Source organism: Erpetoichthys calabaricus, chromosome 14 (genome assembly GCF_900747795.2).
Source record: "Erpetoichthys calabaricus chromosome 14, fErpCal1.3, whole genome shotgun sequence".
Taxonomy (NCBI): domain Eukaryota; kingdom Metazoa; phylum Chordata; class Cladistia; order Polypteriformes; family Polypteridae; genus Erpetoichthys; species Erpetoichthys calabaricus.
Genome location: NC_041407.2, coordinates 40,851,073 through 40,866,681, shown reverse-complemented (window position 1 = coordinate 40,866,681; position 15,609 = coordinate 40,851,073). Strand labels below are relative to the sequence as shown.

The window sequence follows — 15,609 nt, the reverse complement described above, 5'->3', positions numbered from 1 at the left end:
AAATGTTTCTGATCATCAAACACATTTAACCGTTAGTCAAATATAACACAAGTAAACACAAAATGCAGTTTTTAAATGATGGTTTTTATTATTTAGGGAGAAAAAAAATCCAAACCTACATGGCCCTGTGTGAAAAAGTAATTGCCCCCTTGTTAAAAAATAACCTAACTGTGGTGTATCACACCTGAGTTCAATTTCCGTAGCCACCCCCAGGCCTGATTACTGCCACACCTGTTTCAATCAAGAAATCACTTAAATAGGAGCTGCCTGACACAGAGAAGTAGACCAAAAGCACCTCAAAAGCTAGACATCATGCCAAGATCCAAAGAAATTCAGGAACAAATGAGAACAGAAGTAATTGAGATCTATCAGTCTGGTAAAGGTTATAAAGCCATTTCTAAAGCTTTGGGACTCCAGCGAACCACAGTGAGAGCCATTATCCACAAATGGCAAAAACATGGAACAGTGGTGAACCAAGACTTTTGGGAAAATACCTTGTGGACTGATGAGTCAAAAGTTGAACTTTTTGGAAGGGAAATGTCCCGTTACATCTGGCGTAAAAGGAACACAGCATTTCAGAAAAAGAACATCATACCAACAGTAAAATATGGTGGTGGTAGTGTGATGGTCTGGGTTTGTTTTGCTGCTTCAGGACCTGGAAGGCTTGCTGTGATAGATGGAACCATGAATTCTACTGTCTACCAAAAAATCCTGAAGGAGAATGTCCGGCCATCTGTTCGTCAACTCAAGCTGAAGCGATCTTGGGTGCTGCAACAGGACAATGACCCAAAACACACCAGCAAATCCACCTCTGAATGGCTGAAGAAAAACAAAATGAAGACTTTGGAGTGGCCTAGTCAAAGTCCTGACCTGAATCCAATTGAGATGCTATGGCATGACCTTAAAAAGGCGGTTCATGGTAGAAAACCCTCAAATAAAGCTGAATTACAACAATTTTGCAAAGATGATTGGGCCAAAATTCCTCCAGAGCGCTGTAAAAGACTCATTGCAAGTTATCGCAAACGCTTGATTGCAGTTATTGCTGCTAAGGGTGGCCCAACCAGTTATTAGGTTCAGGGGGCAATTACTTTTTCACACAGGGCCATGTAGGTTTGGATTTTTTTTTCTCCCTAAATAATAAAAACCACCATTTACAAACTGCATTTTGTGTTTACTTGTGTTATATTTGACTAATGGTTAAATGTGTTTGATGATCAGAAACATTTTGTGTGACAAACATGCAAAAGAATAAGAAATCAGGAAGGGGGCAAATAGTTTTTCACACCACTGTATATATATAATACATATACACATCCACATATGTATACATATATATATACACATATCAACATATATATACACATACATATACACACATACATAAACACACACATATACATATATACATATACACATACATACATAGTGCATTGTAACACGGGCTGTGATTGTTACATGGGAGGGAGACGACAAATCACAGCTTCCTGCTTTCTAATCGGGCCTGTGATTGGTGCTTTGACTGATGCCTAGATCCCACAGTATCTCCCCTTAGGAGAGGCGTTAGGCAAGTGTAATTGAATAGTGGTGCTGCAAGTTTAGCTTTACACCTGTTTTTAAGGCTTATTGACTGAAAGGGGCTTTCATGAAAAAAGTTAGGGCTTTGCTACAGGATACACCCTCCACAAGTTAAGGAAGTAAAAATAAAGGTATATATTTCTGTTTTATTTAAACCTTTTAAGTTTGTATGCGGGCGGCATTGTGGCGCAGTGAAAGGTGCCAGTTAGGAGACCCAGGTTCACTTCCCTGCGTGGAGTTTGAATGTTCTCCCCGTGTCTGTCTGGGTTTCCTCCGGGTACTCCGGTTTCCTCCCACAGTCCAAAGACATGCAGGTTAGGTGCATTGGCGATTCTAAATTGTCCCTGGTGTGTGGGTGTGTGTGGGCTGGCACCTTGCCCGGGGTTTGTTTCCTGCCTTGTGCCCTGTGTTGGCAGGGATTGGCTCCTGTATTTAGGATATAGCGGGTTGGATAATGGATGGATGGACGTTTGTATGCATAGCCCCATTTGCCCGTTTTCGTTTTTTTTTCTTTCTTCAGTAATATTTCAGCAAACCCGGAGCTTGTCAGTTCAAATCCTGGTACTGACACCACTGTGTGACCCTGAGGAAGTCACTTCACCTGCCTGTGCTGCAAAAAACAAAAGTAATGTAACAAATTGTACCTCAGATGTTGCAAGTTGCTGGAATAAAGGCATAAGTCAAATAGATAAATATGTATTATAAAGATGTCATCAAGTTGCACTTTTATTTTATTTTAATTTGGTGAATACTGTGTAATGCACCTGGGCTTGAAGTCTTGAAGTAATAGTGCAACTATCAGTAATAATACTATTATTTATTTTATTGTTATTATTTATTAGTTTAAATATTATGCAGTTTAATGATGAGAAAGTTGTTTAAAAAGTCACTTTAACGTGTCAGTGGACAGAGGTTGTTAACATTAACAGAAAGTGTAGTTGGTTTACAAAAAATATTTACTATTTATTCCTTTTCTAAGACATATTCGGTACAATACAATTTTTGACAAGCACTTCTGGATATTTTATTAAGTCTAAATGCCTCTTTGTATGGTTGAAAATATGTTGTCAAAATTATAGTTTGTTTTTGCAAAATTTGTTCAATAAAAAGGTTCTATATTTTGACTGCATCTGTCATGCAATGTGATACCTTCTCCATTAGTGCCACCCCCTTGAAAACTATCACTTTATGGGGCAATGCAAAACTGTATTAATAATTGTGTGCACATTAAAATGGTTTTTTTGTACAGTGTACAATACTCTTGACAGTGGAATAGGTTATTCTTAGCCAGTAATTGCAGTGGAAAATGTGGTTAACATCCACTCATGCATGGGGAAAAAAATACTGTCGAATACCGTCAAACCGGGATAATTTAGAAAAATACCGTGATATAGAATTTTGGTCATACCGCCCACCCCTACTGTGCGATATTTTTTTAATTAGCCGAGCGCAAGGAAACGGCCTCTGAATATTGAGTAGCGTGGTCCACAGTTACTAACATATATTTGTGACCTTTCACTGAGGATTCTAAAGGACCTATAAGATCCATACCGAATCGCTCAAAGGGGACATCAGACAGTGGGAGAGGAATGAGAGGAACACAGTCCCTATGAAGAATCTGACAAAGTTGGCACTCCGGACAGGAAAGCAAAATCGTCGGACCTCCTTGTTTATTCCAGGCCAAAAGAATCAGAGTTTAACCCTTAAACCGCCACATACTTGGGGGTTAATGCACCCCTGGATGCCAAATACTTTATTGCTGCATTTTTAACTCTTTTAGGGCGGATGTCGACTTTTGTCGACAGGAGGGGTTGAAGGCGAATGTCGACAAAAGTCGACATCCAGGGATAGGGGGCGACAATCAGCTGTTAATGGCGACAAATCTCACTGTCACGTCACAGGCATTCCCTCTGTGCTTGGAGGAATGCTAGACTCGTTGACTCGGCAACTAAACCTTGCGTGTGCGTGAGTTGCGAAATGCAAACAATGGCAAGATGGCATCGACATGTGAAAAGGGAGCGAAGCAAGTGCAGAAAAGAAAACACTCGGCAGACGATGTTTTGCGCATTATCGCAGAGTCGGACTCTTGATTTTTCAGAATCGGATTTTATTGGCAGTGATCAGGAGATCGAGCAAGAGAGTGAGAAGCAGGCATCAGCTGATCAGACACCAGCCGATGCCGCGCCAGCGGATCTGCTGCCATTTGAGTGCCTTCGCGCAGCCGATGCATCTACGGCAAGGTTCGCATGGGATAAATACACAGACGTTGATCTGTTGAGAGCCGATCTGGCTACTGGAGTTTACAAGACGGCATGGCTTGCTGTTGGACATGACAGATCACCAGCTGCTGTACTTCAGGCTGCTCTCTCCTGATGCTGCTTTTCAGCTACTGTCAGACGAGACAAACAGGTAGGCAGATATTTTTTTTGAATCGCGGGCTGCGTTTGCATCGCATTCTCGTTTTTCAAAGTGGAAACCCACAACGAAAGACGAGATGAAGCGCGCTGCGGCATTACAAATAGAGATGGGACAGAACTGGTGATATAACTTCAGGGAACATTGGTCCAAACGTGTTTTGTCCCCTTGGTGGCTTAGGTACGTGCTGCTGCAAAGTTTTATTCACTTCTGTAATAAACAGAAGCAAATCCCATGGGGTGAGCCAGGCTATAATGCCATACATAAAGTTCATAAAGTTTCAGAAGATGAAAAGAGGTGACAATACGGTTTTCATGCAGGCAGAAAACTTGGTGGCAGTGGCATGGCACGATGGCAAATGGGTGACTTGTCTCTCTACAGTACACACTAACAATATATGTGAGAAAGTGCAGCAACAGACAATTGAAAAATAGGCACTAAAGCAACACATATTGTAAGGAGTGCAATGTGGCAATGACTGAAATTGGCTGCTTTGAGCGAGATCAGACTTTGCTGTGTAAAATGTATGTGATATGTATGTGAAATCATAGAGTATGCAGGCTCATACAACATGCAAGACAGTAACATTTGTCAAAAGTAAATATTTTTTGTTGATTTGATATGTTAAACAATTGCTTTGTGTTCTTTTTTAAAAAATGTTAGTTTTTGGAAAAATATTCAGCCCTGGGAGAAAAGAAACAAAAAAAAAATTAGCCCTAAAAGAGTTAAGTAAACATCACAATTCAAAAAGAAAATGTGAAATTTTAATGGAACGCATATTTTTTTTCATGCAAAGAGCACCACAATTACTGCAACATTGATCATTTTACACACTTCCAGTGAACTGTAAAAACTTCAATAAAAAAAAAAAAACTACTGCAACGATCAATTATTATATGTACAAGGTGCAACTGACGCCATTGATGAAATTCAGTAAATCACTGAGCCAACTGCGCTTGAACTGGCTGCACGCAAACACACAGAGGTAAACGTTAGGTTAGGTAAATCTATCTGCATTTTGTACATAAGAGAAAGTTTTACATACATACAAAATAGAGGTACATAGCTTCTATGTTAATCCAAAGACTTTAAAAATAAATAAAATGGATATACTGTACAATCATGCACAAACATTTTGTTTGTGACGCTTTAATCTAATATTACCTACTCTTCCATGTGTAGTGTCTGCTTTCCACATTGGAGCCCCTACCCACCACATAATCTTTGTTTGTCACTCTTGCTACATACTGGTGCATTAAAACATTTGACATCTTACAGAATATGCATTGCTATTATTATGCACGTTACAACATGATGTAGTTTTGCTTAAGCGCGTTCATGTTATTTAGCTCCCAGATATCATCTGCTGGTGAAAATGATACAAGTACATTAAGTCAACAGAAATCTGTTTGCATCTTTTCTGTTGTGTTTGTGGCATGTCAGTCCAAGCCAGAAAAGGCTGCAAGTTATCAAAGCAACTGGAATGACCTTTTGGGAGAACTATAGAGAAAAGCCAAGCAAAATGACCCCTTTTATTGGCTAACTAAAAAGATTACAATATGCAAGCTTTCGTGGCAACTCAGGCCCCTTACATCTTGCCTAAAAAAGGGGCCTGATTTGCCTCGAAAGCTTGCATATTGTAATCTTTTTAGTTAGCCAATAAAAGGTGTCATGTTGCTTGGCTTTTCTCTACATTCATAATGGCTAACACGGTACAACACCCTAATACTGGAGAACTATAGTAAATTGTGTTTTATAAAAGCTGATTTCTGTTGTTTTTGTGTTTTTCTTCATAGAGCCATGCCATTTGTGAACCTTCAAGACCGGCTTGGCATCAATCTTGACAAATGGATATTAGCTCAGAGTGGTCAACAGCCATACAAACAAGCATCTCGCTGCCACGCTTTTGAAAAGGAATGGATTGAGTGCTCACATGGAATTGGGCAAATTCGTGCACGTAGGGAATGTCAATCTGAATTTGAAGATTTCTATGAGTGCATGCACCGGCAAAAGACAGTAAGCTGAGATGTATTGAATCATAAGCAAGCTGTTGCTAGTACGAGAGTATTCTTAATGTCTCATTTAATCCACTTTCAATTTCTTTGTTTGACCAGTTAACACTTAAAACTATATACTTGAAATCTCATTGTTATATTTATTTGGCTGAAACTTTGTTTAGCATCTTGTATCTTTTAGCATCTTGTATCTTTCAGTTCTATGGAACAGAAGTACATAGCTTTTACAGGATGGTTTTAATTTTGTTATCTTTATTTTAATTTTCAACTTTGCTGAAAAGATACTGTACTTGACAGTAGTGCTGGGAGGTTTACTGGTTCATACAGAAAACCGTTTTTTATTTTTGATATGATACGGATTTTTCTTATACCGCAATACCGGTTTAAATAGCTTAAACAATATTCGGAACATGGTGCAGCGGAAAACTGTTTAAGGGGGGACCTTTTTCACTGCTACACCGTTAAACACGCATGCAATTGAGTACATGCGTTAGTGGAGGAATTGAGCGATGAAAATGGACAGAGAACATTCAGAAACTGAAGCTGTAGCAGATGATAAAGTTGAACGTGATGACACAGAAGAACTTTTGCCGAAAAAAGGAGCCATGTCTGTTGTCTGGAGATACTTTGGTTTTAAAAGGTCGGAATGTAGACCAAACAACCATTTACTGCAAATGCTGTCAAGCTAAAGTTGTTGCCAGAGGCGGCAATACGAGCAATTTGCTGCACCACCTTAGCCGAAAACATGCTTTGGTGTACCATGAATGTACGGAACTAAGACTGGCACCCTCCATGTCCTCGGGTAAAACTGAAAAAGCTAGAGAGGACACTCGAGTCAGACGCGTTTGCCAAAGGTACTGCCTACAACAAAAAAAGCAAGCAGTGGATTGAGATAACTAATGCCATTACAATCCATATGTCTAATGTGCCAGTGGACAGAGATTGGTAACATTAACAGAAAGTGTAGTTGGTTTACAAAAAATATTTACTATTTATTCCCTTTCTAAGACATGTTCAGTGCAATACAACTTTTGACAAGCACCTCTGGATATTTTACTAAGTCTAAATGCCTCTTTGGATGGTTGAAAATAGTTGTCAGAATTATAGTACAAGTTGTTTGCAAAATTTGTTCAATAAAAAGGATCTATATTTTGAATGCAGCTGTCATGCAATGTGATTCCTCCTCTTCATTAGTGCCACCTCCTTGAACACTATCACTTTATGGGGTCATGCAAACCTGTATTAATGTGTGTGCACATTAAAAATTTTTTTGTATAATGTACAATTCTCATGACAGTGGAATAGGTTATTATTAGCCAGTCTATTACAGAAATCGCAGTGGAAAATGTGGTTAACATGCATGGGGAAAAAAATACCGTCGAATACCATGAAACCGGTATCATTTTGAAAAATACCGTGATATAGACTTTTGGTTATACCGCCCAGCACTACTTGACAGTATTGTTTGGCTAATGGCTGGAAAGGATGTTTGGAAAATGCTTGAAGAAAATGTCATGTTTCAGAATAATTGAGATTGAAGTGTCTTTGCAGTTTGTATAATCACCCTCTTGAGTTTACATTTTATTCTCTTTGTAAATAGAAAAAACGCTTGCTTGAGATACGGACACAGAAGGAAAAGATGATGAAGGAAGGAAAATACATTCCACCTCCTCACCACACTGGTAATGAAGACCCAAGACCATAAGAAACCATATGCAGTGAAGTCATACTTGTTAAATCTGAAGAGTGTTATTGATAATAAAAAATATAAAAATTATATTTGAATGTTCTTGATGTTTTTAATCTTAAAGAATGTAAGATTTATTGACAAAGGTCAGCTGTTTCTTGTGGTAAATAAGTCATCAGTGATTTGCATAAATTTAACTGGTCACTTAACAATAATGGATTTTCTTTGCTTCCAGGTTTGGCCCCTACCTTGTGCCCTATGTTGCTAGAGTAGGCTGTGACTTCTGTGAATTAGAACTGGATTAACTTGATTTTAGTAATGTCTTAATGGATGAATGATCGTAAAACCTAGATGCTCAGTTCTGAATGTGTTATCAAGCTGTAAATCACAGATTTACCATGACCTGCATTTTTTTGTTGCTTTCAGTTTGTCTGCTGCTTAATTGTCTTCTGTTTTTTGCATATGTTTTACTTGTAAAAAGTCAAAATCTCTGTTAATTTGCCAGACATGCATAAATATATGTAACCTCATCATTGCCTAATGGGGGAAAAAGTGTGATTAAAAATTGGCAGGGACATTTTCTTACTAGAGACAGATTCAGGTTTGAAAAAGAGGCCATGGAATTATTGTCAAACTTTCACTTGTGGATAACAATTTATTTTACAACTTTTTTGTTTTTATATGTTCCTTTATGTAAACTGTTGGTGAATAGTAGTGTTTAGTGTTCACAAGGTTGCAACACCAAGTAATGAGGAGTATATATCCAATCTACAACCAATATCGAGTGGCCTCTTGAATGTAACAATACAGTTTCAATAGAAATAGGTGGCAGCCTTAATGTGCTGGAAGACACCATGTTGTAAAGAAGCCATGCTACCGCTAGCATTAGTCCAGCACAACATCTTTTGTGGATGATCACGTAGACAAGACAGCAGGTGTGATCATATAGCAGCTTTATTTTCTCATCGTCACAGTGAGCAGGTTTCAGAAAAGCAGGCAATCAATATTACATGACAGCGTCCGGGCTCTTCTGAACCCTGTTTATTGGGTGGGGCAAGTTTTTATACCCCTAGAATGCGTGATTTAATATCATTGTGAGATGCAACAGTTGACAAATTTATTTTACAAAATCCTTGAGTTTCTAAAACACCCCTGTGCAAGCTGATCTTCTTGGCTCCTGTGTTATGGTGTTGAAATGTAAGCTAGGGGAAAACGTGATAAGGCTGACTCATGTGTGGAATGCTTTAACCTTGAGTCATTTAGAAAAATTTGGTTTTTTTCTGCTTGCTCAGCAAAGCATGCTGAATGGTTTCATAAAGCTGCCTTCTTAGACATGCATTTCTACAAAGAAGCGAGGAGAACATTCATCTTCCACATTCCCAACTTTTTGAGCAAACAAAAAAAAAAATACTTGATTAGGGGAAAATGGAGGGGACAGGGTAGGAGAGGGGGAAGGAGTGGAGTGGGCGGAGGAGTGTGGGGTGGCTGTGCTGAACTGAACCATGGCTGCTTTGTGTAAAAAGTAAGCCTTTGCCATAGAGGCAGTAAAAGACTTGGATACAATGTATCTTATCAAGGGAACAATACAGCAAGCTACAAGCAGGAGGACTATAAAAGCAACTGTAACAGAAATGAAAATCGACTTAAGCCATTGGCCCCAGGACCCAAAAGTGGACATAAACCATTGGTTCCAAGGATTAGAAATGCCAGAATTAGTAGCTAGTTCATCAGAGAGAGCAGTCAAATCTGCTAAAGCATGGGTGATTGATCCATCGGGAGCTGTATTATTAGGGATATAGGTGCAGCATACCTCACCAAACATAGCACAAACGCCTCCTTTCTCAGCCAGGAGCACATCTAATGCCAATTGATTTTGCCAGGTCATAACAGATGTTTTATCAAGTTGCTCATGGATACCTTCAACAGCTTCTTTAGTAAAATTTAAAAATCGTTGTTGATTGTAATAGAGGTAATTAATCCAATCAACATTTTTGTTTATAGTAACCTGAGGAAAAATAGACTCAAATCCAGCAGCAACTTGAGTCCCTGATAAGTTCAAGGCAAGGGACCCACGAGGGACCCCAGTGGAATCAAAATACACCCCAGGGCCATGTAGGGAAAACTGGGAAGGGTCCACAGAACGGGGTCGATGACGTCGGCCAGAATTGGTCGACACATGGGAGGCAGTTAAAGGGAGAAGTCGGAAAGGCATAACAAGTTGTATTACAGCACAAGTGCCAGTCCAGTCAAGTGGAAGAATGTCAAGCAATTTAGACTTACGGCACATCCACCAAGTATCGGCTCATGGAGTATTCTGAGTAATCAGAAAAGTTGATAATTTGGAAGCTAAAGAGGAAGAATTAACCGGAAAAGTTTGGAAACAGAACGAGGACGGGATATTACCAACATTAGTGCCACGGGAGGAGGTGAGGTTTCTAAAAAAACAGGTATAATTACCTTCATGAGGCTGGAACATCGGGGGAGTCATATGAAGAGTGGGGGGAAAGAGAAGGGACAGTGTAATGCAATTGGAGTCGGTTGGAATGGAGGAAGAGATAAAAAGGGCAAGTAGGCAAGGTAGGCCAGTAGGATCAGATATGTTAGAAAGGGGAAAAGGGACAGTGGCCAAATGTGGCCTAGCAGTAGCACATGCATAACAATCAGATTGATTTACTTGTCCAGCCGAATATAACACCCACTGCAGCCAACGGTTCTGATCTCCATACCCAGTTTCAATCGAAAAAGTGGAAGAAAGGGTGGAAATATTCATGACCTTGACAGGAGGCAGGTCTGGACCAGGAGTTGGGGAGATGTGTGTGTGTGTGGGGGGAAATGGGAGGTGTTAATAACAGAGTTTCAACCTTAATTTGAAATCTCCCTAGAGGATCTGTTCCAGATACATACGCCCCTAAGATATAGGTTCCTGAATCATGTAAAGAGGGGTTCTTCAGAGTAATGACCAAGGGGTTACAATGGTTTTCGGCACATTCATGAGGGGCATGTCCTTTTATAATAGAAAACCGATATTTCAGACTATACTTTTGGGGCTTATAGGGTTGATAACCCCAGTCATCAGTTCCAGTATTAGCAAAAACCCATTCCCACTCATCACAGTTTCTTCCGAATCCAGTGTTTGTAACAGTTACACACACATATTTGTCAGACCAGGTCCACTGGACATGACAGCCAGTCCCACAGTCAATAATAGAACAGAAATCAACCTGAACTGATGTGGTGATTCCGAAAGGGAAGGTCAAGGTGACCAGGGCAGTTGACAAGGGGGCAAGGAAAGACATAGTAGTACCACAATCAAGGGTGCCATCTTTTGCAATGTGAGACGTGAATCCAGGCAGGCAGTCCCTCAACTTTAACAGCATGTGGTGTCGACAGCAGAACTTGGAACGGTCCTCTCCAGCGAGGGTGATGCCAATGTTTCCTTCAAGTATCTCTAACCAGAATCCAGGTTCCTAACGGAATCGGGGAGTCCTTTGATGGAGGTTTAGTTCTCCAGGCCTGATTAACCTGCTCGTGGACTACCTTCAGAGAAGCTTGGAGACCTGTAAGACTGGAAAGAAGATCATTGTCCACAGTATGCAGTGTAACATTACCTATGACCATGCCGACTGGCATGGGCCCTCCGGTCAGAATTTCGAATGGCGACAGCCCTAACTGTCGGTGTGTCCTCCCTCTTAATCCCATTAAGGCCAGGGGTAGAGCATCAGGCCAAGTTAAATTTGTTTGCTCACAGATTTTAGCCGATTTAGATTTCAAGGTACTATTGCATCTCTCTACTATACCCCCACTTTGAGGATGGTACTTGCAATAGTGTTGTACGTTAATTTGGAGCCAGGTGGTTAATTCATTTGTAATGGAGTTCACAAAAGGAGTGCCATTATCAGTTTATAATTTCTGCGGTATACCCCACCTAGGGATAATTTCTTTGATCAAAGCTTTGGCTACAGTTTGAGCATCAGCGTGTTTAGAAGGGAAAGCTTCTACCCATCGGGAGAACACATCAACAATTACTAGACAATAAGGTGTTCAAATGGACCCATTGGGTTAGGTGTTACGGCTGGACTTACCTGGGTGCCCTTTCCTACATTATATTTTTGACATAATGCACAGCGCCTATAGAACTGTTCGGCATAAGTAGAGAAACCTACAGCATCCCAATGTCTCTCAACATCTTGGACCATGGCGTCTTTTCCAGCATGATCTAGGCCATGGGCATTTTTTGCCATTCCTGGGAAAGAGGCTTTTGGAAGGAAAGTTTTGTTAGTTTGTCTATGGGTCCAGACTCCATCAGAGAGGGACCCTTTGGACCATTTTCTCTTTTCTCCGTCTGTGGCTGCACTCTGTAAAGAAATAATTTGATTATCCGGGTCCTTGTCAACTTTCTGTTGAAATAAAGAGATTGGTGTGTTATTATAAGCAGCCTGTTTAGCAAAGTGATCAGCTAATTCGTTTCCTTTGCTGACAGGATCCTGTTTTCCTGTGTGAGCTTGGCATTTAACTATTGCCAGTTTTGATGGCTTGGTTATAGTTTCTAAGAGGGATTCTATTAATTTCTGATGTTGAATGGGCTTGCCAGTACTGGTCTTGAATCCCCTGAGTTTCCATGATGCCCCATGATCATGGCAGACTCCAAAAGCATATCTAGAATCAGTTTAGATAGTTACACTTTTTCCCTCTGACAACTGACAAGCTCGGGTGATAGCCTGCACGCTTAAACTTGAAGAAATTCGGTTTGCTTCCAGCAGGTGGTCACCTTTGACTACTGCATAGCTGGTTGAAGATGTTCCATTTTCCAATCGTAGGTATTATAACCTTAGTTATTTCGTCATGACAGTTGTGGGGCTCCCCTTCCTCTTCAATTGGAAGAAGAGTAGCTGGATTTAAGGTGGAGCACCTTTCTATGGTACCGTTTGACAATGTACAGAGTACATTTTGATAGTGTATTGCCCTAGCAGTAGTGAGATGTGAGGTTTTAGCCTGTACTAAAATGGAGTGTATGGCGTGAGGCACTTTTACCACTAGGGGGCTCATGAGCACTATATCTATTCTGGCTAGCACGGCCTTTGTTGTGGCTGCTACAGATCTGAGACAAGGTGGAAATCCTGCAGCCACTGGATCCAATTTCTTCGAAAAATAGGCTATTGGCCTTTGTTTATCTCCACGAAGTTGTGCTAGAATTGCATTCATTCATTGTTAGAATTGCATTCATTCATATATATCCCCGAGAAATAGTCAGGAAGAGTAGTGCACATTTTAAATCACGTAGAGCCTTGTCAGCCTGCTATTCCACTGCATGCAGCCAGATGGCAGTGTTAGCTAGATTTTGTAAAGGCTGTGCTCTTCCTGAAAAATTTACAATCAAACAACTTCTCAGGCTGCAAGCTGGTACTACTTTTAAATTAGGAATTCATCTTACCGTGGTTTTATACACGCTAGTTTCCAGATCATGAAAAAGTCCATGGCGGAACCGGGTCAGTGACAAACAAGGAAACACTCATTTCCGTGGCGACCCAAGTTCCAGCGACAAATCAAAGACAATCCACTTCGGGAAATCACACAGCACAACTCCACAACAAGAAAACATTCCCATCAAAAGCTATGCAGCCACAGAGAATATCCTGACTTAACCTGTTGTTTTGTGACCGGTCTTGGAAGGTTTTGAATGGTGGTTAAAAGGCCGCTAGAGAGAGCTCTTGTATCGCAAGAAATGTCATGACCTAAATATTTAACGGTAGTTTGGACTAACTGCAGTTTTGTTTTCGACACTTTTTATGGCCATTTTCTGCTGTTTTTCAGTAGTACTACACACCATTATATCATCCACATACTGTATCAATATATTATCTTTATCTGGCCAGAATCCTTCTAGATTTCGAGCAAGCACTTGACCATACACACAAGGGGCTTCAGTGTATACTTGAGGCATGGCTGTCCAGGTCCAGCGGCGGTTGTGGAAAGTAAAAGCAAACCAGAATTGAGAGTCGGGATGCACAGGAATAGAAAAGAAAGCATTAGCAAGGTCAATAACAGAGAAATAACGGGCGGATGGGGGTATCATAGAAAGAATAGTGGAAGGATTAGGAACGATAGGTGCTCTGGGAAAAATTGCAGAATTAACTTGTCGATGATCTTGGACAAATCGCCGTGAACCATCAGCCTTTTTAACAGGTAAAATGGTGGAGTTGACTGGAGAGTATTTAATTGGAATAATTGCTGCACGTTTCACGAGATCGGAATGCACAGTGGAAATGCCAGCCTCTGCTTTGGGAGACAGAGGATACTGGACACGGTACGGGCGGAAGGAAGATTTTGGGAAAATCACCAGTGGCTCACAGTGTGCTATCCTTCCATAATCATTTTTCCCCTGGGACCACAGTGCTAAGGAAACATGGGGAACCGAATCTCCTAAATACAAAACGCTTTGTGAATATGTGAAGTGAACTGAACCAACAGCTTTAGTAGATGAAACAAAAATACATGGAATGTGCAAAGTTTCAGGGCATGTGCTGGAGGAAAGAAAAGATTCTAACCAAGGTGTGTCCACTTCAGCAGGGAAATACTGGGCAGTACAAGGCAGGGTGTCCGGGACTTGTAAGTGGGGAAATAGGCATGAGGGGAAAGAATGAAGGGCTTTCAAGAGGAAGGTGTGCGGGAAGATGTTCAGGGTCCAGGCTGTAAAAGAGGGCTTAGGGTGTGTAGTTTGGCACAAGAGCTTAGGAATGGAGCAGCAAAATCCTTGTTCAGTTACAGAAATTGAGACTGACAAGTCATAAGATCTCATCCCAGCAGTTTCACAGGGCACAAATGATTTAACAGAAAGCAACGAGTCAATGATGAACTGTCAGTGCTGAGCTATAATTGCAGAGGGTTTGAGACCAGCAAAATATGAGGCTGTCCCAAGGCAGTAAGCACTGTTACTGTATCTTTCGAGGCAGGGACCTCCTTCAGCGACAAAGTGGAGCAGTTTCTTTGCCATTAAAGTCAATAAAAGATCAGTTTCAGCATGACGAGTAAGCAAAGGAAACTGGAAAAAGTGGCTGGGGTCCCTGATAATTCTTAGGACCAAGGAATGTTATTAGGCTCAGGGAGAGGGGGTGACGGAGGCGCTTGTGTGGGCAGTTGCCTCTGAAATGTCCAAGTTCACCGCTACCGTAACAGGCATATGACGCTGGCGTCTGCTCTGAAGGGTTAGGCATCTGAGCGAAAGGATTATTAGGGTTTCATAATTGGAACCCGCGTCCTCTTCCGCGCCCTCACCCTCGCCCTCGACCTCCAAAGAATTTTCCGCGTCCTCTCCCCCTAGCCGGGTCAGTTCTTCCAGTATAGTAATTTATTTGTGCAGCCAAAAGTTTGGTCTGTGTGTCTGACTCTTTTAATTTAGTCTGTCTGTCAGCATGCTCTGCATGACGCTTGACTTCCTCGAACGTTGCGGTCTCCCAGCCTTATGCAGGACGTGCAGACTTTGCTTTGAATGTCACTTCTCAGTCCCGAGATGAAAGGAGGCACTGCAGCACGAGTTCTATCGTTTGCATTGTCTAGCCCAGAGTGATTAGCCATCAGATCTTGCAATCAGTGAGCCCATTCATCCACTGTCTCATCTTTTTTCTGCTTAGCGGCTGAAATTAGTGACCAGTCTGTGCCCTTTTTATATTTTTCTGCCAGGGCTCCTTTCAAAGGCTCTCACTGGGCGAGGAAAGGACCTTCATTCCCGGAGCCTCGGGGAAGAGCTTCATTCCAACGCCAAGGGGCACCATTATGATCACCGTGAGTTACAGTTGCCCATGTGGTACCCAGCTGTCGGCAGAGGACCTGTGTCCATTCTGCAGCATTTGTTTTATACATGTTATCCAGCTGCTGTAACTGCTCCACAAATTTCAGTCCACTGACCGCTTTGGGGTCGGG

The 15,609-nt window shown here is 41.2% G+C and overlaps 1 protein-coding gene across 1 annotated transcript in view; it reads left to right on the top strand.

The window, feature by feature from the left end:
* ndufs5 (NADH:ubiquinone oxidoreductase subunit S5) overlaps positions 1-7,782 on the top strand; it is a 30,590-nt gene extending 22,808 nt beyond the window's left edge. Inside the window, exons 2-3 of the mRNA XM_028819360.2 lie at positions 5,787-6,006; positions 7,606-7,782. Coding sequence (XP_028675193.1) covers positions 5,791-6,006; positions 7,606-7,710 — 321 coding nt within the window. The 5' untranslated portion in view covers positions 5,787-5,790 and the 3' untranslated portion in view covers positions 7,711-7,782. The remainder of the gene's footprint in view (positions 1-5,786; positions 6,007-7,605) is intronic.
* The last annotated feature ends 7,827 nt before the right edge of the window (positions 7,783-15,609 follow it).